The following is a 24,130-nucleotide window of genomic DNA, read 5'->3' on the forward strand; positions in this document are numbered from 1 at the left end:
TCTCACAGCAGGCGGCCCAGCGGAGTCCTGATCCCGGGAGATGATGCGGTTGAATGTCGCTCAGCGGAGGATTGGGTCTCTTTTTTTTCTTTCTTTTTTTTTTTAAGAGAAGCTAAACTGGCCGGTTCATTCAATACGGTTAATTTTCCCTGATAATCACGCCTCGTTATTTCACACGTCAAAAGGGAAAATACTATTTCAATACAATTACGAGGGACAGTTTGCACGAACTGGAAGGATAATACAATGAAGCCCGTTTCCAATGAAGACCACTTACTAGAAATCGTCCTCACGTTCATGCCAGGTCTCTTCAAGAATAAATCAGATCCCATCCGTCTTTCTCCTTTTCATTCTGATTTAAATATTCATTCATCTGTTAAAGCAGAGTCTGCAGGCTTTTTGCTCAGAGCGGTTACCTTTCTCACGCTGCTGTAAGTCATCTAAATCATCTAAATCATCACTTAACTTCAACATGATGCCTAAGCGTCGGAGAGCAGGGGGGGTAATAAATTGTGTTAGCAGCACGGGGTCGAAGCGGCACGCGCACCCCCCCGCTGGGCTCTGGTAAAAGGAGAGGCGAGCTGAGCCGACGCACGCGCCTCGCTCACCAAGACCAAGAGAGGACGAGACAGCGGACTGGACAGCTGGCCTTTAATAAGACTTGAGGTGCTCCCACTGACGTTAACAGCACATCAAAACAATACACACAATGCACAGCGTACACACACGAGTGTGTGATCAGCCTTAAAAATGACCCGTGGTGTCTCATTTGTGAGGTTGCACTCTCGCCGTCACGCCCAGTTCTGCGTGCAATCCATCAGAGCTGAAATGTGCACACACACATTAAGCCAGATTTCTCAATATAACTTTAAAAAAAAGAAAAGAAAGAAACGAATACAGGTAGCTTTATACAAACCAGGATGTAGGATACCTGTCTTTACTCGGAGCAGAGTGACTTAAACAGACACAGAGCTCCTTCGTCCATCACACAAGGTAATTTACATTATTCACAAAATGTACCCAGCCTTTTATATTCATCTTTCAGTTAAATAACTAAAGAACAAAAGAAAAAAAACCACTTCCAGCTGACGCTAACAATGACTCAGCTGTAATGCGCACAGGATGACACTATCGAGTATTAAGGTGCATGGAATCTATGCCACAAACATGTTAACACTGATGCACCAACTTTTCACCCATGTCGTCATTTGCTCTCGAGTCCGAGGGTCTTCGTCTTCTGTGTCTCCGCTTCGTCCTCGCAGGGACTACAGTTTGTTTTTCTGGGGGCTTTCGGCGCAGCACACAAAGGCTCGGGTGGGGGGGGGGGGGAGAGCACAGGTCACAGGACCTCTGTGGGGGGGAGGCACAGAGCAAAAGGTTAAAAAGGTCAGCAGCATTACGAGGCCTTCGATACGAGTGAGGAGGCGGCCTATAAACCTCTGACCTGTTGACACAACTAAACCCGGGGCACGAGCAATTAACGCAAAATGTAGCCTTTAAGTGACGGCAAACGAAAAGCTGAAATAAAGTGACATGTGAAAATAGTGACCCAACTCTCAAGTAGATATTAAAGCAGTTCCATCTAATCTGTCTCGCACATTAATAAAACTTTAGGTGATTTCAGGAAAGACGTCGGTGGGGCTGCGACTCAGTATTTGGGCTAACAGGTGGGGATGGTGCTCTAGCTGCAGGGCGATGCTGGCTGGAGGGGGGTGGGGGGGGGTGGTGTCTCCTCGTCCACCTTGGCTATTCTAGGAATCCCTCGCTGGGCGCGGGGCCCACGTGGCTGGAGCTGCTGAATGAAAGCTGTCATCGGTTTAAAGATACCCTCGTTCCTCTTCACTGCACCATTCCCTCCACATCTCATGTCTCCAGGCCACGCCGTCCTCTCCTCGTTGGGCAGTCGACCCGTGGAGCACGAGCTCGGGGTCCCAGGACCAGCGGCACTGACTGAAGGTACGTTGTGCGGCTCTGACTCAGGTCACCTCTCTAGGAGTGCATCTGCCTCCTTGGTGACACTAGATCCTCCAACTGAAAATGTTGTCCATGATGGATGTTTGTGCCAAATTTGAAGAAACTCCTGCAAGGTTTTCCTAGGAAATCCCATTTAGGAGATTCACCTGTCATCTATTCTCCATGTTAACTTTTCCATATTCCTGCGGATGGCTCATTTTTTTTTTTAAATTAATTAATAAACCTGAAATCCTTTTTGAATTAAGAAAGTGCTTTTTTGGAATATAAAAAGCTGCATCGTTTAGCCCATCTAGTTGGGCCACCCCAGTATTGATGGATCCTGAACAGAATCACATGCTTTTCCTGTGCGTACACAACACACTGTTTGCAACGGCGTACCTGCGACGTGATGAGGCTTCATGGGGCCCTGTTTCATGAAGGTCTCCTCGCTTTGGAACGCCAGGATGGGCTCCGTGGCCGCGCCGCCCTCACAGCGGCCCCGAGCTCCGTTGGCGGCGAGGCGGGCGGCGCCTCCGAAGCGGGAGAGCGCGTCTTCGGCGGCGGGCGGGCCGTTCCGGATCCCGTTGACGGCCGGCGCCGGGGGGCCGCTGGAGAGGAGGCAAGCGGGTGGTTTTAGTTGCGATGACTCAGGAGGGGGGTGGGGGGGGGGGGTCGAATAAGTCATTCTGTCGCCTTCACGGGAGTCCCTCGAAAAATCTGCCCCCCCCCCGATGAAGCGTATTCAGATAGTTATGAGAAACAATCCCTCCCAGGGCTTGTTTACCCAGCGGCTCCTCTGGTTTTTCCCCATGAAGTTTACAGGCAGGATTGATTTTAACTTTCTGGCACAAAGGTTTTCATACGACTCCCAACACGAGCTCAATGACGTTTACCTTCCTCTGACGCTCGTCTGTCCATTCTCCTGCTGGTTGACCTCCGGCTTTGGCTGATAATCAGCAGATACTAGAGGGATCAAAAGGAAAATAGTAGATCACACACACACTACAGTAAGTGATCAGCCTCCATTAATGAGCATCCTCAACCTGTAGACATGGCAAACTTAAAAAGGCAGGGAAAAGGATTCCAAATGGCCCTTTTTCCCCCCGTGTCGTGACCCTTTGTTGCATAAGCAGTAACAGACTGAATTAGAAGCTTTCAAAAGGAAGCAGGCTTTTTTTTTTCCACATGAGCTCCTCTCCAAGTCCTTCAGTTTGGACAACAAGCAGGCGAGCACACATGGGTCCTATTTTACTGTTCAGAAGACCTCAGACGGCAGCTGTGCAGGATGTGAGGAGGCGATATAATCTAATAATCCCTTTGTACAAACGGTTCTGGTGTGAGGCCGGCACAAATGGGAAATGAGGGAGAAAAAAAAAAAAATAATAATAAAGCACAGTGAAATACCCGTGACTGTTTATTTTAACACATGGAAAAGGCAAAAGGAGAATTTACATTTACGGGTCAACTAGTCAGCCTAAAAAAGTGGAAGAAGTCAAATTAAGTTTGCCTGAAATGAGTCAGACGCAATGAAGAACTAACCCGGAGCTGATGGGTTCTGTTTACTTTGTTTTAAATCCTTTCATGGATGGGACATTCATGGCAAATCCCCCCCCCCCCCCTCCTCCCTATCATGTTTTCGTAACGACAGATGTTCTGCTTACCTTTGCTGCTCTCTGCCTCTTTCTCACTAACGTTTATGAGAGAGGACTTAGTCTCTTTCTGTAAAAAAAAAAAAAAGAAGATAATTATTCTCATTGTTGAGTCAGGTTTGCTTCTTTGGGTTAAAACTGAACAGCAGATGTACCTTGTCGCCGGCGTCCGTCTTGCGGGTCCTCTTCATGATCTCGTCCAGACGCTGACGAAAGAAAGTCGGGGATGAGAGGAAGGAAAATACCTCGGACATTACAAATTGTGTTCGGTCTAATAACCCTTCTCTAACTGGTTTGCTTTAAAAACAAAAGGTTTTACATTTTGCGATTCATTTGTTCTCCTCAGCAGTGAAAAGGAGGTCATTGAGCTAAATATTAATTAAGCAAACTTCATCGCCGCTGTTACAATGACTCCAGGAGAGCTCACACACACACGGCATGGTCTTGGCATCTTTGCTGCAGACCTTCTGCCTCATGACCCTCTAAACCACCTGTGATCACTGATCACAAACGCCTCAAAAAGAAGGCCAGCCGGCTCGGTCAGAGCCTTCCACCCGTCGTCTGAGGACATGCCGTTCTTCTGGGACCATTCCAGCAAGCAGCCAGGTTTAATACCAGCCATTATCGCATTAATCAGAAGATGAGGGGGGGGGGGCATACTTGATGGACACAGAACACACACACACACCTATGTGAGAAAGATCTGCAGGGCTCCATTATTATTAAAGTTTATATATAGCAGTTTGAGCCCTCCTATTGAATCCTGGCACGCAGACGAACAATCCAGGATAAGCCCAAAACATCACTCATCTGGGTTTCAGGAACTCAACTTTCATGCCTGCTTTTGTCGAAAAGGCATACCACAAAAAGAACATGACACACCATCTAATACCTCCGCTGAGGGACACGTACGCAGTCGAGAGCAGAGCAGCGGCTTTTTTAAGCAATCAATATTTGCGTATTTTGAAGGCAGTTTCGCCCCCTAAACAACTGGCAGAGGAGTTTGGGAAAAGGACTTGGAATTAGACTAATTGTATTATTTAAAATTAAATTAGCATTTCCAATTAGAAATGGGTTGACCCGGCTCGAGGCAGATGTGAGGGGAGGACACATATGTTGCCCTACCTTTTTTCTCTCCAGCCTCTCCTGCTCCTCCTTGAGGAAGTGCTTCTCCCTCTCCAGACGTTGCTTCTCCGCCTCCTCCCGGGCTTTAGCCTCAGCTTCTTCCTTCTGAAACACACGGGCCAGAATCCAGCCACACGTTAAAGGCCGGCAGGAAAAAATGAAGAACTCAGCCAGAATACCTTTTATGTAACACAGGCGTGGTGGCTTCCTGGAATTATTGTTTACAACCGCAAAAGGAGAACTTTCCTGTGCTTTCGAGCCAGAAATAAATCTATTTTAGACGCATGAGGCCCATTCAAAGCGAAATACAATATGCAAACCGTTGGGTGGTTAGGGTCGGATCGCGTTAAACCGCAAATGCCACCTCTGAAGAAGACCACCAGAGGGCAGCAGAGCACAATCAACCGTCTGCAGAGGAGGCTACAGGATGAACAAATACTTGGGGTGAACATCCACGTGTCCCGGTTCTACTGACCCGCCCGTCCCTGGAAACATCAGGAGGAGAACAACATCCCGGCCCACGTAGAACATGCTTTTGGACCGACAGACAGACAACACACCTGCTTCTGCAGGCGCACGTTCTCCTCCTGCTCGGCCCTGGCCCTCTCCTCGGCCTCCCGCTCGTCCTGCAGGCGCTGGGCCTCGTCCCTCCGCCTCTGCTCCTCGGCCATGGAGCGCGCCTCCTCCTCCCTGAGCCGCCGCTCCTCTGCCTCCCTGGCTATCCGCTCATCTCTCAGGATCCTGCAGAGTTTCGGGGGGGGGGGGGGGCTGTGGGTGAGCGCTTACCACGAGTTTAAACTCTTCACCTCATTCATTGACTTTGACGGGACGTCTCTTTAGTTCACACCTGTCGAGTTTGACATTGACGGGAAACCAAACTATTCACGGAGATGGAAACAATCGGAAGTATGAGAGCCAACAAGAGATCAAACCAATTCCCGAGCTGCAAATAGCGGCGTCGGCTCTGGTTACGTGCAGCCAACAGGCCGTCAAACTCTAAACGCTTCCACACGTCTCCGGCAGCGTGTTATTAAGAGATCAAATTGTGTCATTTTACTAGTCCACTCTTTGTTCATCACATGGGAAAAGGCAACACATTAGGTTTGTTTGGCACCATTTTAATAAATCAATCTTTACTTTAGCTCAAATGTTTTAGGTCTGAGGTCTCTTGATGTTGCAAATTCAGTTCTGCACTGTTCTCGACAGGGCTCAGTGGTAATAAAGAACCAAAGCCACACAGACCTCTCCTTCTCCTCCTGTTGGCGCCGCTCCTGCTCGTCCTTCTCCCGCTGCACTCGCGCCTCTCGCCGCTTCTCCGCCAGGATGCGAGCCGCCTCCTCCTGGTTGTTTGTGCCGGCCGTGGGCTTGGCCGAGGGAGAAGGCGTAGGCGATGGCGCCGGGACGGAGGGAGAGGAGCGGGCCGGCTCCGGCGAGGGGGAGGAGGCTGCGGCCGTCGCGCTGGAGGGCCGCGGTGAAGCTGCTGCGATGGGAACAGATTAAAATACTTGCTCCACGAGGAGGAGATCTTCAAAATGAAGTTCAAGTTTGAGTCTTTTCCAGAAACATTGCGCATCAGAACTTTTCCCATCACTCACTCTTTCTTTGTTCGGGCGTCGCGGGCCGGCGGTGTTCTCTCTCCCTTTCGAGGGAGATGGGGGAGGAGGTGCGCTGGTCCATCTTTGCAGGGGTCCCGGCTCTTTTTGGTCGTCCTTTAGGGGTTGATGATGGGCTTCCACGGGCGGATGGAGGCTTGGGTGAGGCGGCGGGGCTGGGGGAGGCGGTTCTGCCCCTCGGCGCGGCCGGGGACGACGGCCGTTGTCTCGATAAAGGACTGGGGCTGAAAGAGAGAGGACCAATGAGATGTCCTGAAGATGCACACATCCCCGTCTAAGCAACACAGGGGAAACATCCAGTGTGCTGAAGAAGACGGTTTATTTCCTCCAGTCTTTTCTAGCTTTGAGGAATCAAAAATTAACTTTCTCCTATTCTATCAAATCTGTCACGAAGGGACGTGAGAGAGGAAATGGCCGCTTGTCTCGGGATCTTTTGTGTCTGGAGACACGCAGTCGTCACAGTGCAGACGTGAACATGGTCTGCGGCACCCAGCTCAGGGAGATGCACGGTTAACTTTTGTCATTATAATTAAAAGACTGAAAGAAAATCACATATTGTTTTAGTGGAGTTTGTAGCCAAATGATTACTTTATATAGTGCAGTTAAACGTGGACCTCTATGACTTTAAACTGCCACTAACAAATATTTCCATGATGGAATAATATGCTCTTTTTTTCATTGGCAATGTGAAAAATTCCCAGAATCAAAGCTGTAATCTTCTGAATTGTTTCTTCAAAGAAAAGTTGAGTTGAGCAACATTAAATGAACTGACAGGACGATGACTGATGTAAAATAACGGACCTGTTGCCATGCAGAGGGGAAAAGAGTTGATGCCTAGCATCAGTGGTAATAGAACACAGGCTTTGGTGAATGTGTAAACAGTGTATTTTCATTATCTGGTAGATTAAAATCAGCCACCTGGTGGATGGTAAATATTACAATAAGAGAGAAAGAAAGAAATACAGAAGTATGAATAAAGTGTTTTACCTCAGATCAGGTCTTTGCCTCATACTGGGTAGAGACTGCCTCTTCTTAAACACCTCTTTACTGATGGCATTCTTCTCCTTTTCGTTCTCCCGTTCCTTGTCTTTCTTTTCTTTCTTGTTTTTATCCAGCTGTGTGATAAAAAGATGAAAATGAACAATTAAATATGTTCATGTGACATTAAAAAAAAAATTACATCCAATCAGGATTCAAACAAAAGATAAGAACATCAGGCTGTGTCATCTACAGGTAGAGACAGGTGAACTGCATCCCAGCTCATAGAACCCAATGAGCTCTTTACTGATGTCATGGCTGTAACTCTCTGCGGCGACACTGGACTCCGGGACGAGGGAACCTAAAGGGGCAAAAGCTGCTCCAAGGGACTGACCGGCGTGGAGCTCCGTCTGCGGGGCCGCTGCGTGATGTCGGGCGTGCTGGACGTCACCCTCCAGCGCTCGGAGCAGCGGTGGTGGTGTTGATGGTGTTGGTGGGGGGGCTGGTGTGCGCAAATAGTGAGCGGGCTGGCCGAGGCCGACCGGGGACAGAGAGGGGAGTCTGTGGAGAAACAAGGGGGAAGGACGAGCGTTTAAAGCGCGCACACGACGGCATCCAGGCAAAAAAAAAAAAAAAAAAAGATGCCCCCCCCCCCTTTGTCTTATTCTTCAACTTACGGCCGTCTTTGCCATTGGGGAGGACGCTGGCGGCGCTGCGGCTCCTGGCGAGGAAAGACAGCGTCGGCGTCATCAGCCGGTCGACTATGCTGCTCTCCCACGCACTCAGCGCAGGGCTGCGGCCTGCAGGTTGGGGGGGGGGGGGGGGGGGGAATTAAAAACATCCATTAAAGGACGGGTCTCAAATCGCTGTCCTTGCTTGAACCAGGACTTTGCTTAAAGAATCTCAAGCCGATTTGAAATGTCTGTTGTGTTTTCATTACTTACTAAAGCCTAAAATGTCACCAAAGAGATATTTAAGTCATGGCTCGTGCAGCAATATGTCTAAAGGCCCGATCGTGTGCACAGAACCCCAATAAGACCCCCCAGTGCCGCCCAGGGAGATGATCAGAGAAGGAAAAACCAGCTCAGTGAGTCAGTCAGCGTCTACTGTAACTACGTGAGGAACACCGCCAGGAGACAAGCAGAGCCGAATAAGAGTGCGTTTATTTTTTAGGTGAAACGTCCTTTTTTCGTGGCTTTGGGTTCTCAGGTGGAGAGGAGAGAGGAGCAGAGGGGTCACCCGCTCACAACCTGCTCCGGGGGGCTTTTTACGGTCTCCTGAAAAAAATGCAGACTCACTCGCTGACTGAATCTCGAGACCTAAAAAGAAGAACTGCTCACGCCCACAGAACCAAGAAAGATAACCCAAAAGAAATACCTTTCATTTGGAAACCACACCCACCTTCAGAGAGTCAATCCAGATCAATCCAGAAAGCATTAAAGACAACATGAAGGACATCCCGTGTCCGATATATGTTGAAAATGACCACAGAAAGACGCGTGAAATGACCACCACCACACAACGGACCAACAGAAGGATAACAAAAAGACAGCACAACAAAATGTGAACACTGCGAACAACCCATAATAGAATGTGAGCATGCGGAACAAAAACCCCGACCCACATTCTGGAGAGTGAACAGAACTCAAAGGGCGTTGGAGGGAAGCCGTCAGCCATCGAGCCAAAAATCATGAAGAGGAGGCGCACAATGATGAAGGGGGTCGGAGGTGCTGGCAGAGAGATGGACACAGGAGGAGGAGGTGTGCGGGGGCGGGGGTGGGGGGGGGGGGGGGGTGGGCATTCCAGATGTTGCCTTACTTCTGCTGGGGGAGTTCCAGAGCGTAGCGGACGACTTGGACAGTCGCTTGCTTATAACAGAGTCCACGTGTTTGGGCAGGTTGACCGTAGACACAGAGCATCTGCCTAAGAAGCCGAGAGAGCGCCACACAGATGTTCACACGGGTCACATGGGTTCAGAGTCAGAGCGGGAACTTTGGGGGGGGGGGGGGGGGGGTCCAACGTGAGCAAACGTCCTCTTTAAGTTATAGCTACATCAACGCAGATGTGAAGTTTCCTTTGTCTATTAAATACAAACTATTAATCTCGCTCATTAGCACCAACGGTGCTGTTTTCATGATTCAGAAGATGATGAGAAGACTTCTCGTTGCCTCTTTCACAACATTGACTCGAAGACACGAAGGAAGGTCCAAGTTACCAACAAGAAAAATAAATAACTCAAGATAACCATTCAACAGGGATGTAGAGAGGAAACGGAGAGACGTGCATCCGTGTTATCTCTGATGAAGTCAACTGGGCCCTGGTAAAAGCTCCGTGGGACCATCCCTGAGGAATCCTTGCATCCAACCCGAATATACGTATATATATATACCCCATTTAACACCAAATAAACACCCTGCTGTTTTCCCAAATGACATCAGGCATGACCAGAGGATTATCACAGTGACGGAGGTGTAGGGATTAAAGCAGCCAGCATCAACTCTCAGCCGATCCACGGCACACACAAGTATTCTTCACCTTTCATCATCCAGCAGAGTTGTGATCAGACGGTCAATAATGACCCAACAGGGACGGAAGCATCCATCACGCTGCTCCGTTAAAAACACCATTTCTACAGCGTTACATTACAGTTTAAATAAATAAAAACATTCTTCACAAATCCGTTATATGCTCCAAAGACAAGCCCCTAAGAGCACTCCGGGTCGGAGCAGCGAACTCACCTTCCTTCCGGCTTGAGTTCTGGCTCAGGGCCCCCGCCCAGGACCACCGCTGCTGGCGGATCTCGGCCCACGTTTTCTTGGTTGACCTGTGGATGGCCGCCTCGTAGCGTTCCTGCGCAGGAGCAAGGTGGTCGTTAGTCTGGGTATCAACGCAAGAGAGAAAAAAAAAAATACACCGATGCACTGCCATTACTCCCTGACATGGGTTAGACATACTTTGTTCTTCTCCAGCTTCTGCTTCTGTCTCTCCTCCAGGGTGGCTCGCCGTTTCTCCGCCTTGACCCGCTGTCCCTCCAGCTTCCTGCGGCGCTCCTCCAGCTGCTGTTCCCTCAGCTGCCGGGCCTTCTCCTCCTTCTCCAGCCACTGGCTCTTTTTGGCAGCTAAGGTGGAGCATAAAAACACGGTGGAGCGAGTGAGACTTTGACTAAAAGAGCAGTGATGAAGAGTCCTTTCCTTCCTCTCAGTTGGAATGGGATACATTGAAACAAAGAGGTGTGTTGAAAAGCATCTTTTGAACATCAAGGTCCCTCCGCCCTAAATCCCTCTTTGTGTTTGGGGAAAATACATCTGAAGTGGCACTTTTATGCCGCGCTAATCGCCCGCGCAGATGCCGCTGAGCTGTTCAAAGAAGGCATCAAGAAGTGTACACAACCCTGCAAACTACAAAGCAAATCCACCGCGAGGAATGGGCCTCTGCAGGGAAGAGGGCGGAGCTCTCTTAATGCTGCCGGATCATTGCGGAGACGCTGGATGCTAGAGGGTGTTTTTAAAAAGGATTGGGACACTTAAGCTTTTTACACCGAGGCTCCGCTTGCCAGCACGTTGCAGCAAAGAAACAGCCTGCTGCAGTGCGTCGCATCCCGTCGCATGGAGCGACTCGAGGGAAGCCGCATCTGAACCCTGGCCGCGGATCCTCAAACGTGGAACAGTTCAGATGTCGTTTACCCAGTCAGTCATCGACGCATCTGTAGCAATGCGGTATCAACTCTGTCTTCTGTTGTCCAGCACAGACATGAAGCAGCGAGAACCTGCTGTACGGTTACATCATCATGAGCAGAGCGCTGCTCCAACCCTTGCACATCGAGTATATAGACTACTCCAGCTCCAGAGCTCCACTTAAGCGCGGGTTTCCCATCGTGGCCCGTTGAATACTAACTGAGTTCTGAGGCTGCTGCTGCTGATGGTCTTTGAAGTCGACAATGTAAACACTAGCTTTGGCGGGATCTAATCTTATGCTGGAGTCTGACTGTGGTTATTGGATCAGACCCGGGCCATCTGGCACGTCCTTGTGATCGCCCAATTACTCATCCACGCTACCAAGTGTGTCAAACTCATCTCAGTGCCCTCTGACGCGTGTCATGAGAGAAAATACGTTGTGATAAGGGGCTATAAATATATATATATATATATATATATATATATCGTGTTTAGTAAACTTTGTGGAAAACCATATGAAAGCCAAATAGAATTCAGAAAGTGCATTACAATTGTGTTTATTGAACTTTCAGTGGAGATAAATCTCTTTAAAACCTCCCATTCCTCCAGTGAGATGGTAATCCCAGTAGGTTTTGCGCCATTTGGTTCCAACGCGTCGGCTTTGAAAACAGAATCCAAAAACGTCGGGTGTCTGCAGATGCAACGTGTCGAGGGACAAAGTTCAAACAAACGACGAGCCGCTGATACAAGAGATTAAGCCCCGCCTTTTCACAACCAACACATTTGTTCATGGTTAATGGATCATTTGATGCCTACATGAGGTTTATGAAAGATGATCTCAGTGAGAATTAGTTGGAATTAAAAAGACCAAAAATTTAAAAAAATTAAAAAATCAATTCCGACTTTAAAGCAAGGAACAACATGTTTATTGAACTAACTTAACCAGTCTAGAGCTGGACAACATGAGCAAAAGTAAATATTGTCACTTTATTATCTACCTGGACAAGAGAGACCTTCCATCATGGCCGACTCATTATGTGCTTCACTGACTCCTAATGTCTGTATATTTATTGTCCAGCTCAAGTTTAAACTACTTCATTTAATTGTGACATCCAAATATGAAAGATTGATTTGAACAGGGTCACCATCACCACCATGAACACACAGGTGAGTGGCTTACCTTGCAACAAGCTGAGCTCTTCTGCAGGGGGAGGGGGGAGGGGGGGTTTGTGAAGAGTGAGAGAGAAGACAGAGGCAACTGTCAGACATGCAAAGCAGTGCACAACCAGCGCGTAGCCAGGTGACAGAGTGACAGCCGGGTGTGAAATAGAAAAATCCACTATCCACTATCATCTTAAACAAAACAAAAAAACATCTCACTTGTCATATTACACAAGCGACGAGTTGGGATCTGAGTTTCAATGACTTGACTTTGCTATTGCTAACATGTTTGCCAATGTGAGGAACATCTGTGTATAATTCAAAATATATCAACTTGCACTTTTTGTGGAGTGTGAGCGTTAAGCGTGTCGAACAAACAAAGCATTGTGGCAGAGCTTACTTCAGCGTGCATGAACAGGTGGCCATATCAGAAGTAAGTAAAGCCTGATAAGCAGTAAACTTAGTCAAAAAGGGTCCGGGCAGAAGCCTGAACGAGCCTTTCATCCTCTCGGTGCTGCGTGTGCAGGTGCGTGTGCGTGCATGCCATCTGCAAAACAACCACCTTTTCCACCCCGCCACTAGGGGGAGCTCTCCTCCCAAGTAGCAGGGCTTTTCCTCCAACGTCCTCCAACACCTCCCCCCCCCCTACCCCTCATTTCTTCAACTTACCAAGATATTTGGCCTTTTCCTCTCTCCGCTCCTTGGCGAGCTTCTGCCTCTCCTCTGCTTTAATGCTGTCTGAGGAACAGAGGGAGAGAATGTGTTACTAAAGGCGTCATACAAATCCAATCCATCCAGCGGATCTCATTCAGATACTTCATCACAATGCGGAAGAGCTTCAGTATGTCCAAAACAGTTACTTAAGCCTTAAAACTGTAAATGTGCATTAATCAGTTTTGTGCCATTGAACAGTTGTCCCTTAATGCAAATGTCACCCGATGCATCAACCAAAGCTCTGTCCTACAAACATCACTAAATTGATACATTTTTTCATTTACTGCCGTTACTTTTGAATATCACAACGAGGAGACATACGTCACAAGACAATGACAGGAAACAAGTCAACAAAGGGCTGAAACCGATCCAGAAGGAAACAAATGTTTGGGGGAAAAGATTCTCCGCGGGAGTCAAATGGACAAATAAAACAATGTGGATACGCGTTTGACTACATTACAAATATATCTCGTCTCTCTGTGGAATCTCTGATGCCTGCTCACACATGACATTCCTTCCAAATACCCCACATGCGCAGCAAGACTGCTGGACTGTACCATTACAACAGCAACATGAGCTTGGTCTACTTCCTGGGGAAGATATTCTCATTCGGACGTTCCAAAGACACCTTGAATGTCCTAAAAATACCTCAGTCCTTCATGCAAGGTCATCCCGCTCAATCTCCACAAACCAGATGCTCCTCACCCAACAACAAACGGACCTCGTCCCTCAGCGGCGTCTGATGGCGGGTTGCGTGAACCACAGACAAGAAAACAATCTGCCGTGCCGCCTCCTTTAAGAATAACCTCTGACCCACTGGGATATTTATAGGACGATGGCTCATGTGAAGAAAAAGAAAAAAAACAAGCTGGCTGGAAAAGCCCTGCAAGGTGCAATGTTCACGCACTCAAGATGTCAGCTCGCCATTACTCAGTTTCAAAAATCGGATTGCGAGTAGAACGAGAGCAGAGGAAGGTCTACTTGTGTGGTGTGACGCACGTTGTGCAGATATGAGAAACGAGAAAGAACGGGAGGAGCTAATCACCGCATTCACACATTCTACGCTTTTATGGTTATTGATTTTTAGATTGGACAAAGCAGAACTTTGCAGCCTTTCCCAACTGAACCGCAAGCCTCTCCCTTTTATTTGAATAATGAAGTGGCTTCAGAGGACTTTTCATCTTCATAAACTGCCTCTTTTAGCTTTAAAATAATTGAAAAACAACGGAAGAGGAATTTGGAATCATTTTGGAATCAGCAGGCCGAGGACTCCACTGCATATTTCTCTAAAACAGACCAGGCTTTGGGAAATAAACATAGGATGTAATACTCTTGATACAGTATTACTGACACAGGCTAAGGTCATAACAAGGAATTCAAACTGGAAGTATTGTTATAATTCTAAGAGCTGTTTGGGGGGTTTATCCCTGTCACCTCATGCAAAGGGAACAAGGACCATGACCGCAGTGGATGGATTAATGGTTAAGGAATAAAAAGGGGGGGGGGAGAAAAGAAGCTTACACTCCAAAAATCCTCAACCCTTTTCCCTGGTCGGGTGGCCCTGGGCCGTCATGGAGACTCTCGGGCATCCCTCATTTGACCACGACACATTCTCTGCCCATTTAATCCTGCCGAATCTTTGAAAAAAAATAGCTGTTGTGTGCTCATGCATCGACTTCTACTACTACTACTACTACTACTACTACTACTACTACTACTACTACTACTCAGATACTGAAGCGTCGGCCTGAACCGAAATCTATTGGCTAAAAAGGAGGTCATTTCTATTTACCTTTGCCACTTTTCGACCTGAGGACCGGGGACGCAGGTAAACCGGGCGATCGAGGCATGACGTCGGACTTTGTGGGCGTGGCCAATCTCCAATCCGTGTCCTTCTTATCCGGAGACTCCATTCTCTCGGCGTTCTCCGTCTTCGGGGGGCTGCTCTGCCCCTCCGGGTCGGGCCTCGTGGGCTTCGTGTTCGGCGCCGAGAGGGAAGCTGTTTGGAGGGAAGGAGACGCAGGTTCAAAACAAGCGAGTGAGGTGAATGAGGGTTAGACGAGCAAATATATGGAACTGAACCAGTCGTCCTTCATTCCTTTCCCCCGCTGGGCCTTTCGAAGGAGTTTAGTGGGGATCCTTACTGTCTACACGGGTGGGTGGGGGGGGGGGGGGGGGAGATGATCCATGGCTATGCTAGGTTTCCATTAACAGATCATTAGGTTATTTCCCTTATTGAATTGAACAAACTGAAAGGAGATCTTCTGCAGAGACGACACCGGTGACCAAACAGTCTGACGCTCGCCTCGTATCATGTTCCACTCTGACTGTAATTCATCGACAGAAGGGCCAGACTCCCTCGCACAACAAAACACACTAATGGCATTTTGGCATCGTGATTCTATTGATGTGAATTCAACTGCTTTGGAAAACAGAATCAGGCGGATCATCTGCGCTGAACTTCTTGACAACCACAACAACAAATAAAGAGTCAGACTGAGCCTGTGAGTCATTTTCTTACTCTGTGATTTCAAAATGTGTTTCTGATAAAAGGGACGGGTCGGTTTGTTGGGACGGCAGCTTCACTTACAGCACCGTGACTCACACTTGGCTTGGATCTCCTACTCAAACATTGGTCCCCCCCGGCTTTGACAGCCAGACAAAGACCCCGGTGGGAGGGACTCTCTCGGCTTTGTCCACTCAGCACCGTACGAGTATGGGACTGTACAGCCTCTTAAGCTATAAACAAGATAGCCATGAAAGCATGTTTTTTGTTGTTGTTTTTTTAAACACGTATGTATGAATGACTGTGGCCCACATAACAGACCGACTTCGTAGCATTCAGTGAGGTGTGGGGGGCCAAAAGGATGTCTAAGCTCATGTCCGGCACACGGAGAGGCGACGTCATCGGTCCGGAGGACAGTGGCGAGAGTCTATGAAAGAGTTCAAGACATTGTGTTCCCTCCCCCCCCCCGAGGCGCGCCACTATTAAACCAGCATTCCTCGGGCAGCGACGGGGGGGCCGTTGTTGCTTCATAGCAACGGGACGGCGGCCAAAACACTGCAGTGACAGCGGCGTGGGAGAGACACCGACAGCAGCAGAGGTGCAACCTTGAAACAAAAAGAGCCTCGGGATGCTTCGTCTCCAAGTGGAGCGCTTCCTTACGAAACCCCCGAGGGAGGGCGAGGCTCCCGAAGTAGGGTTCGCCCTGACGTACACGTGTGTGTGTGTGTGTGTGTGTGTGTGTGTGTGTCTGGGACACCTGCCGTGAATACCAATGAAAAGCTGAAGCTCTCTGGAGGACACTGGGACGGGAGCAGAGGGAGAGGATTCTAAATGGGTCCAAAACAAGGGCTGATTGATTCAGCGCTGACTGGACAGCCCAACGTCGATCGCGGGCAGATGAGTATAGTGCGGCATAAAGAAAGCACAACACCCTAAACAAACGTTTCAAGCCTTATAGCTGCACGTTGGTCAGAAACACAACTTTGTCTATTGTCTCCTTCACCACAAGAGAGAAGTCTGCAAAGTGTGTAATGGCTCCAAATGGGCTGGCCTGGCACAGAGATAAAAGACTGGTGCATTTGGAACAGGTTCCACACAGTGACCCTTACAGCAAACAGGGCTTTGAGGAGAATGCTTAAGTAATATTTGCGTAGACGGGGTGAGACGCCAAATTCTGTAATAAAGTTTAGTTTATTATTTGTGACAGACACAGAGCAGTAATACCTGCCTGATGTTAATGCAATATTTAAACAACAAATAAATAGTGGGGGTCAATAGGTGGATCAATTTCAGTAGCTGCCTTTTAGCGCATCTACACTAAAGGCACTGCAGCAAAGGGAAGACTGCAGCCCAAAAATAGATCAATGCACACCATCAAACTTCCTGAGACGAAAGGAGTCTCCATCAGGGCACAACATGGAAAAACACTTTGGCAGGGCCTATAGTTGAAGGTTATGGGAGACAAATACGCAGAAGAAACATTTGATCAGCGTTTCAAGAGCTTGAAATCAAATCGGTCCTTCTCTAGGAGGTCCAGAATTATTAATCTGCTTCGCAGTAAAAACGTAAACGCTTCCGTCCTCTTCACAATAGTTGCATCCACAATCCAAACATAAATGGTACAAAACAAGTTTTTGGGGGGTTTTGTGATACTCAACCATCAAAATGAAAGAAATCAACAACGTCTCCCGGAGGGTTCCACTCGAGCTGCAAGTGTCAAACAAAGACTTACGACCCTCAGTCAATTTCCTGGTCCTGCAATAGTGACACAGTGCATAAGGTGTGTTGACGTCTGCAGGAAGCGAAGCGGGTGTATGCACGCATGCACAAGCACAGCGCGGGAGCAGAATGGCAGGTGGACAATCAGCAGGTAGTCACAAAGGCTCAGTGCAATTCCCCACGTTGCAAAATCTAAATACATGTGCAGCTTCTAATGTTGGTTTGTAGAACTGAAACACAAAGCGCAGTCATTGTGCATTCCCGCTTTAAAGTTTGGCCGAGCCACGTTCAAACGGGAAAACTAGTAATGCGGTCACACAAAACGAGATTTAGCAGAAATCCAATTTCACGGCATATTATTTGGTTATAGCATGTTATAAATATCCTCACTGCTGCCCCTGTGCCGCTTAAATGGACTCAAGTCACCTCAATGGCTGCAATGGCGCAAAAAGAGCCAAATTGAATCATCTCAATAAACAACAGAGTATGAATATTTATGCACGAGAAATAAAGCAAATAAAGAAGGTAGAGGGACAAAAAGCATAGGTACTCTACGGATTTTTTTCTTTCTACCTGTTCACCAGGGGAAGAAAAAAGCCGTGCGTCCGGGCCTAGACGGCGAAGCACATGACTCACCGTATGACACAATCAGCAAACTATGCCAGCACATTGTTATGACTGGGTTTGCTCGTTAGCGGCTCAGGGAAGGTGCTTTGGGTTGTGGTGGAGCAGTGAACAAAGCAGCAGCGATGCGAAACAAGGAGGGAATTACGAAGCTTTGGAACGATAACCAGATTGTGACCGGTCCAAACTAACGCTGCTGCTTACTCCCAAAGCAGCAGAGAGCACTGCAGGGAGCAACACACTGTGCGCTGTGAAAAGAAATAGGACAAGACATTAAACATTTATGAACGCAAGAGCTTCACTCTTAAGCACTTCCTTCTGTGTCTCCTGCCAAACAGATGAAAGGAGGCGAGGAGTTGAACCGCCAACGACCAACGACCGGAGGAACCAATGTCCTACCAAACGTGACCGGTAACCACGGCGAAGATGCAGCAAAATGCATGAAAAACATGGAAATCAGGCAGAGAAATGGTCTCGAGGCCCAGAGTCTGAACTCAGGGGACCGGGAAGGAAAAAGGGCAGTTACCACCACCCCCCCCCCCCCCCCCCCGCCCCCCCACAAAAAAAGGAAAGAGGAACTCTGGGCAACACAGACAATGAATCTGAATGTCGTTTGGGATGGGCCATGTGACTAATGAACTACCACATCGCTTACCCCCTCTTATGGGGTGATGCAAGAGAGCAAGGGGGCCCAGACACACAGGAAGCGCAGTGTAAACTACGAGCACCCACTCCATGCCAGACCAGACGCTGCATGTGTGTTTTCATTAGATGTGCTTGCAACAGAGGACTAAAACACATCCTTAACTAATCTGATCGACAGACCAAAACATAAAGATGTTTAAAAAAGGATATGAAAAAATTGGGAACCAAAGAACGTTAAATGTTTGGTAACAACTTAAGCAGACAGTGCGCAGTGCAACTGATGACTATTTTTTATTAATAGTTGTTGATGTGTCTTTTTTTGTTTAGCGATCACATAAAAATACTAAATCCTAATAATCGAGAAAAGAGAAATATCTAAATAGTTGCAGATTATCCTCTTCACTGAATGAATTAACAACGGGGCAAAGGCATCTGAGGAACCCGCTCATCAGGCAACAGCCTATGTGTGTACCATACCAAGACAAAACAGCTTCTGCAGCAGAACTTGGAGAACCTTCAAAAGGCCGTATACCTTCTCCCATCACCTGACCTGCTGCTGCGTTAACGTATGCGCCAAAGCCGCGGTGCTGATGAAAGGAGGCTCTGCTCATCTGACCCAGCGGCAGCCCAACCCCCCCCCCCCCCCCCCCCCCCCACCGGGCACCCCCTCTCCCCTCCCCCGGGCCCCTGCATCTGCTGCCAGCATCGCGCTCCGGCATAAAAGGGATAAGTAACCGAGACCGCCTGAGCAAGGGTGGGGGGTGAATGTCAAGAACCGGGCAAACTCGAGCCATTTTCAATGACATCAGAGGGGGTGGAGGGGGTGGGGGGGCGCACAGGCCACCATTCATAACTGGAAGCTGTACAGCAGCATGCCGGGCAGTTGCTCCTGACAACCTGCTCCACATCCCTTTTGGGGGGTTGGGAAGTGACAGCATTGTCTAATTCCCACTGATCTCAATGGCTGGAGGGGGCGGGGGGGTTGGGGTTCTAGTCCCCAGTTACTGTTTGGTCCAAACAGAATGAAAACCATTTTAGTTTAAGAGTAACATGATCAGGAGACGTGGCCAATGGGAAGCTTATGGCAAACGTTCCGTACTGGGGTCACCGGGGAAGCAAAGCTTTGTCTGACTGGTCATCAGCGCCACGCCAACGATCTCAGGTATCTCTGAGGCCCTCTAGGAATTTTCCATCTCTGTGAAAGGCTAATTTCCCTTTCTGTGTGGAGCGACCCGTCTCTGCGTCCCTGGGACGAATGAGGACGAGACCCGGTGGCGTGTTTTTGAGTGTCCTCAGCTCACTGCGCTGTTGTTGGGTTTTTTTTTTCTATGGTTATTTTCGTAAACATTACTTAAAGCAGAAATCCAATTTGGTGCCTGTTCAACATACAATTACACCCAACAGTTGTCATTAAACAGGATTTTGGTCTCCCCACACAAAAAAAACCCAGAACTTGGGGTTTCATAATCCCAGGTAACTATGAACATGCCAAATGCTCACTCTCCTCATGACGAGGTCCAAAAGCCCATCAACGAAAACATTTCCTGGAAAGCCTTCGAAATCACTCAAATCCTTGAAAACGGATCAAACAATGGCCCATAAATACATTTCAAACACCTCCAAAGAACGTGGAGGGCGACCAAGATGTGTCCGCGGTGTAAAATGCGTGCCCTTTAGGGAGCAGTCTAATATTAGCCGGTAGGTCTGGTGACCGGAGCTTTTAGACGGCTGGAGAGCACACAGGAGCCCGCCTGAGATATTTTCAGACTCGCTGGACGTGGAAGAAGGAACAAGCGGCACGGTCCAAATCGAGACTTCCCTTCCCTCGTCCTTCCTCCACTGTCCCGGGAGGGGGGGGGGGGGGGGGAGACGGTACGGTACTGATCATTTTAGGCCAAGATGCTGCATCATCTGCCTCATTTCGGTGCGTCACCATCAAGAGGCGGGGGGGGGGGTTTGGGGAACAGCAGATGTGAATGTTTCATGGGCTCCTCGGGCTTTCGGGGCAGACGGGTTGGTGGGAAGAGCAGCTCGTTCCTTTTCTTACCACCCAGCTGCTGCTGCAGCATCTCGCAACTAAAGAACGAGCTTCTAGTCGGTTCCTTTTGGTTAATGTGCACGTAAAGCCCTGCCAATTGGGTTTGTACAGCAAGTGTTTTAAACGAGTTTTGCCTTTGCACCCTGTGGTCCCATAATGTAAACAACATCTGCATTGTAGCCCTATGGGTTTCTGATGCTCAGCATCTGCTGATAAAGCTTATTGTTGATTACTAAAAGGAACAGTTTTTCCTCTGGAATAGGGCCATATGCTGCCTGCTGAGAGTTATGCAAGAGGCCAGTAAGTTTTGCATGACATAAATATCTTAAAAATAAGCAAAATCCACCAACCAACAACCTATTTCTCAAATTAGCATTTCGTTTAAACTGGAGTACAGAGGAGACCAAACGCTTCACTGACTCCTCTGGCCGGACTTCAGTCGACTCAGATGTCCTAAGTCCTTTCCATAAAATGTGTCAATATGGGCTTTGAGCATCTTAACATGCAAGGACTGGAAAGCCCCCGGTCTCAAACAACAACAAAAACAGTCTGAGGTAGTTTAAAGGAATCATCAATTAATCTACACACCAAAGGAAAAGTCACATGATGTGAAAGAGTTTGGTATAACTATAAAGTATAATGATTCAGTTGCTTTAAGCCTTTTAGCCACGCACACCTGGGAAAACCTATTTGACGGGGGAAGCAATCTGTGATGGCAGCCGTACGAGTTAAAAGGATGTATCTTCCCTGGAATATGGAAATAATTAATTTCACTGCATAAATTACATGAAGCTTAAGGGGTCCTGCCCACTGCTTATTTACAAAGACAATTACGCAGCAGCCCCCCCCCCCCCCCCCTCAAACACCCTCTATTACATAACGAGTCCTGAAGACGTGTAGCAGGATGAACCTGTTTTTGCTGTTGCTCTGGTGACTCCCAACGACTCGCTGGGGAAAGAGAGGCGACTCTGCCGAACTGTGAATGCAGCACACGAGGCGAAAAAGCCCGGGCGTCGTCTCTTCTTCTGCCCGTGAGTCGCTGCATACATGACGACAGCCTTTCCCTGCCTCCGCGCTGATGTTATTTGGAACAATGGTTGTTTAAAAAAAAAAAGACACTCCGGGGGCCCGAGGGGTGAGGATTCCCACGAAACGGGTGGAGCGCATCTCCCCTCCTGCTGCTGCTGCTTGATGCGGGGCCAAAACAAGCCGACCTTCCTCCATGTCAGCAGGAAGGAAGTTTTCTGTTTTCACAAGGAGGGAGGGGGGGGGGGGTCACATTGTGTGTGTGTGTCCTCCTATTTCGGAATATAGATTCAAACTCGCAAGAACAATTGCACATTGGCACGTACCTCTCGGGTTTGTCCACCTCGTCTCAAAGTGAGACATTTGTCCTCACTGCCTGGAGCGGACATGACAATGGCCTTAAAGTGCACGATCACATATTTGTAATCTCACATATAATGCAGCAACTAAGCCGGATCTGTCCTCCGCGTGAGGATGACTCTTTACACCCCCCCGGCCCATTGAGCTTCCCTGTAAAAACCTTCTTGGTTTCGGGAGTTTGTTGCTGCAGCTGTGCACCCTTTGCAGAAAGATGCACCTGTGCATGATTGAACAAAATGCGATCATAGAAAAACCAAAAATCCTCCGGCAGAGGAGGACAACATGAGATGGGAGGGGGTGTCAGACCGCCTGCGACTGCATCATGTTAGTAGTGAGCTAAACATAACATACGGAGGGGGGGGGGCGGTACAAGTCAGATTACCTCATCCACCGCATATTGGGTTGTTATAACCCTGAACTCTGAGCCGAGGAAAATGTCAACATAGTCTCTGGAGAGACAGCCATAAGCGGTCAGCTGATCGTCATCGTGACGGTGTTCGTTTTTTTGCAAACAGGTCATCTTGCGTCGATTAGATCAAGACTACGATCCGGTTCGAGGTGGCGATGTTAAACTCGGTATCTTTTATGATTTGCAGACTGTCCTCACTTGCTTAAAATAAAAGGATGATTAATAATTCATCCGGACCAATTCATTCACACCCGACCCCGCTATTAAACGTGCCTTGGCTTGAAGCAGTGTTCAAAAGTGAGCCAGGCAACAACTACAAAGTCCGCCCTGGCGAGAGCCCGTTTTAGTCGATTTAAGCCGCACAGGTGAGGTGGGTGAAAAGGTGCACGCGCCCACGGTGATCTTACACTTACGCGTTGATCCCGCCACGGCGTGTTCCTCCATTTCGGCGGCAATGCGCTCGCTTTCTGCTCTTTTGTTTATTCAAACAGGCGGGTTTCGGCTCTTCCTCTCCGGCAGTCCTCTCATTCCTCAGGCAGAAAGGGGGAGGGGGGGGGGGGGGTTGTTGGGGGGTTTGGGGGCGGGGGGGGGGGGAGACTCGAAAGAGTCACTCCGAAAGGGACCCGATGCCCCGAACTTACCCGGCGCAGGAAGCCCTCCTGGGGCGGCTCAGAGAGAGGACACACACGCACAAAACGAGGACCAACCCGCGTCGTTGATAAAGGCCCTGCTTGCTCCGGAGGGAAGAAGCGACTGGGGGGGGGGGGGAGGAATTCGGAGGGAATCCTGTAAGGAAAAAGCGAGAAGGGGCCGCGAGCGAAGTTTCTCGCTCTCCGACACACCGCAGCTGATGATGTGCTCGAGCGTATGGTCCGCTCACCGGCCCTGATGGACCGTACCATTACGAGGAGAGGAGGGGGGGGGGGCGGCTGCAACCAATGCTATTCGTTATCTAGATGCAACAGTGCGCAGTACAATTACACTAACTGTGAGATATAAATGTGCTTATTCTGTTGTCTTAGTAGATTAATACGGATAGAACCAGTGAGTAGAAGCGCGTTCCCCCGTGTTCTGATTGTTTACTACACCCACAAAACTTCAACCAGCCGGTTCACAGGCCACTCGATAGAAACTTTCTCTTGGAAGTATTGTCTGCAATGTGTTTATCATTGCTTAAACTGCATTGAGTGTTCTTTAATATCTAAATAAATGCAGTATGAGTAAATAGTGGGTTGATATGACAAACTATTATATTTACTGTTTTCAACAAAATACTCCTCATGAAATAAAACCATTAATTTGACCTATTGGGAAGATGTTACATAAACACACAAACCACGAAACGTCACCCTATAATCATTGGAGTCACCCTGATGATTATGGGTAACCTGAGGGACATTCCTTTTACAGCATGTTGAAATGCTCTGAGATTAAGTCAGGAAACGCTTACTCGCTGTCAGCAAGGCGTGACCACATGTACCGTCGATGACTTGTATAGGCTTTTCATTTTAGTGTAACCCAGTTCAACACATAGAAGTTAACAAAGATGTTTGTTACATCACAGTTTGGGTGCTGCAATGTCTTCTCATCCACCACCTGTGGTACTCTCAGAGCATCTGCCAAGGCGGGGGGGGGGGGGGGGGGGGGGGCTGGGCCAGGGGCCGATCGGCACGCTTGAGAGGGAACACCCCGTCAAAAGGACTCCCAACGGGGATCCTTTGTGCAGCTGTTGAGTCACGTTCACCCTAACCCCCCCACCCAAGAGCCACCTGCCACTGCAACTGGAAAGTGGGGGATTTTGAAGGAGGTGGGGGTTGGGGGTGCACGCGGCAGAGTGTGTGGTTGGTAGGTTTTTGCTGAATTGAAGCCGGAAAAAGTCTGGTGGTGTTTGTTATCAGAGGCTTTTTTTTTTTTAATGTCCTTGATTAATTCACAC

General features: G+C 48.6%; 1 protein-coding gene across 7 annotated transcripts; it reads right to left on the reverse strand.

The window, feature by feature from the left end:
* Positions 1–634: 634 nt before the first annotated feature.
* On the reverse strand, positions 635–23,059 carry map7d1a (MAP7 domain containing 1a). Of its 7 annotated transcripts, none has more exons than XM_037454035.2 (19): positions 22,836–23,059; positions 14,660–14,866; positions 12,823–12,891; positions 12,173–12,193; positions 10,273–10,436; positions 10,057–10,168; positions 9,137–9,241; positions 7,996–8,118; positions 7,713–7,879; positions 7,328–7,455; positions 6,323–6,564; positions 5,970–6,207; positions 5,288–5,468; positions 4,728–4,832; positions 3,758–3,808; positions 3,615–3,672; positions 2,847–2,916; positions 2,353–2,561; positions 635–1,350 (listed from the first exon to the last, which is right to left on the reverse strand). In XM_037454035.2, the coding sequence occupies exons 2-19, from the start codon at positions 14,778–14,780 to the stop codon at positions 1,340–1,342; spliced, it is 2,175 nt and encodes a 724-aa protein (XP_037309932.2). In that variant the 5' UTR covers positions 14,781–14,866; positions 22,836–23,059; the 3' UTR covers positions 635–1,339. The 7 variants fall into 7 exon arrangements, with proteins under 7 accessions (XP_037309932.2, XP_037309929.2, XP_037309928.2 ...); XM_037454032.2 differs by lacking the exon at positions 22,836–23,059 and adding an exon at positions 22,608–22,758; XM_037454031.2 differs by lacking the exon at positions 22,836–23,059 and adding an exon at positions 22,602–22,746 and having other exon boundaries at positions 5,970–6,204.
* Positions 23,060–24,130: the final 1,071 nt, after the last annotated feature.

The sequence above is a fragment of the Pungitius pungitius genome, chromosome 11 (assembly GCF_949316345.1).
Source record: "Pungitius pungitius chromosome 11, fPunPun2.1, whole genome shotgun sequence".
In the NCBI taxonomy this organism is placed as follows: Eukaryota; Metazoa; Chordata; class Actinopteri; order Perciformes; family Gasterosteidae; genus Pungitius; species Pungitius pungitius.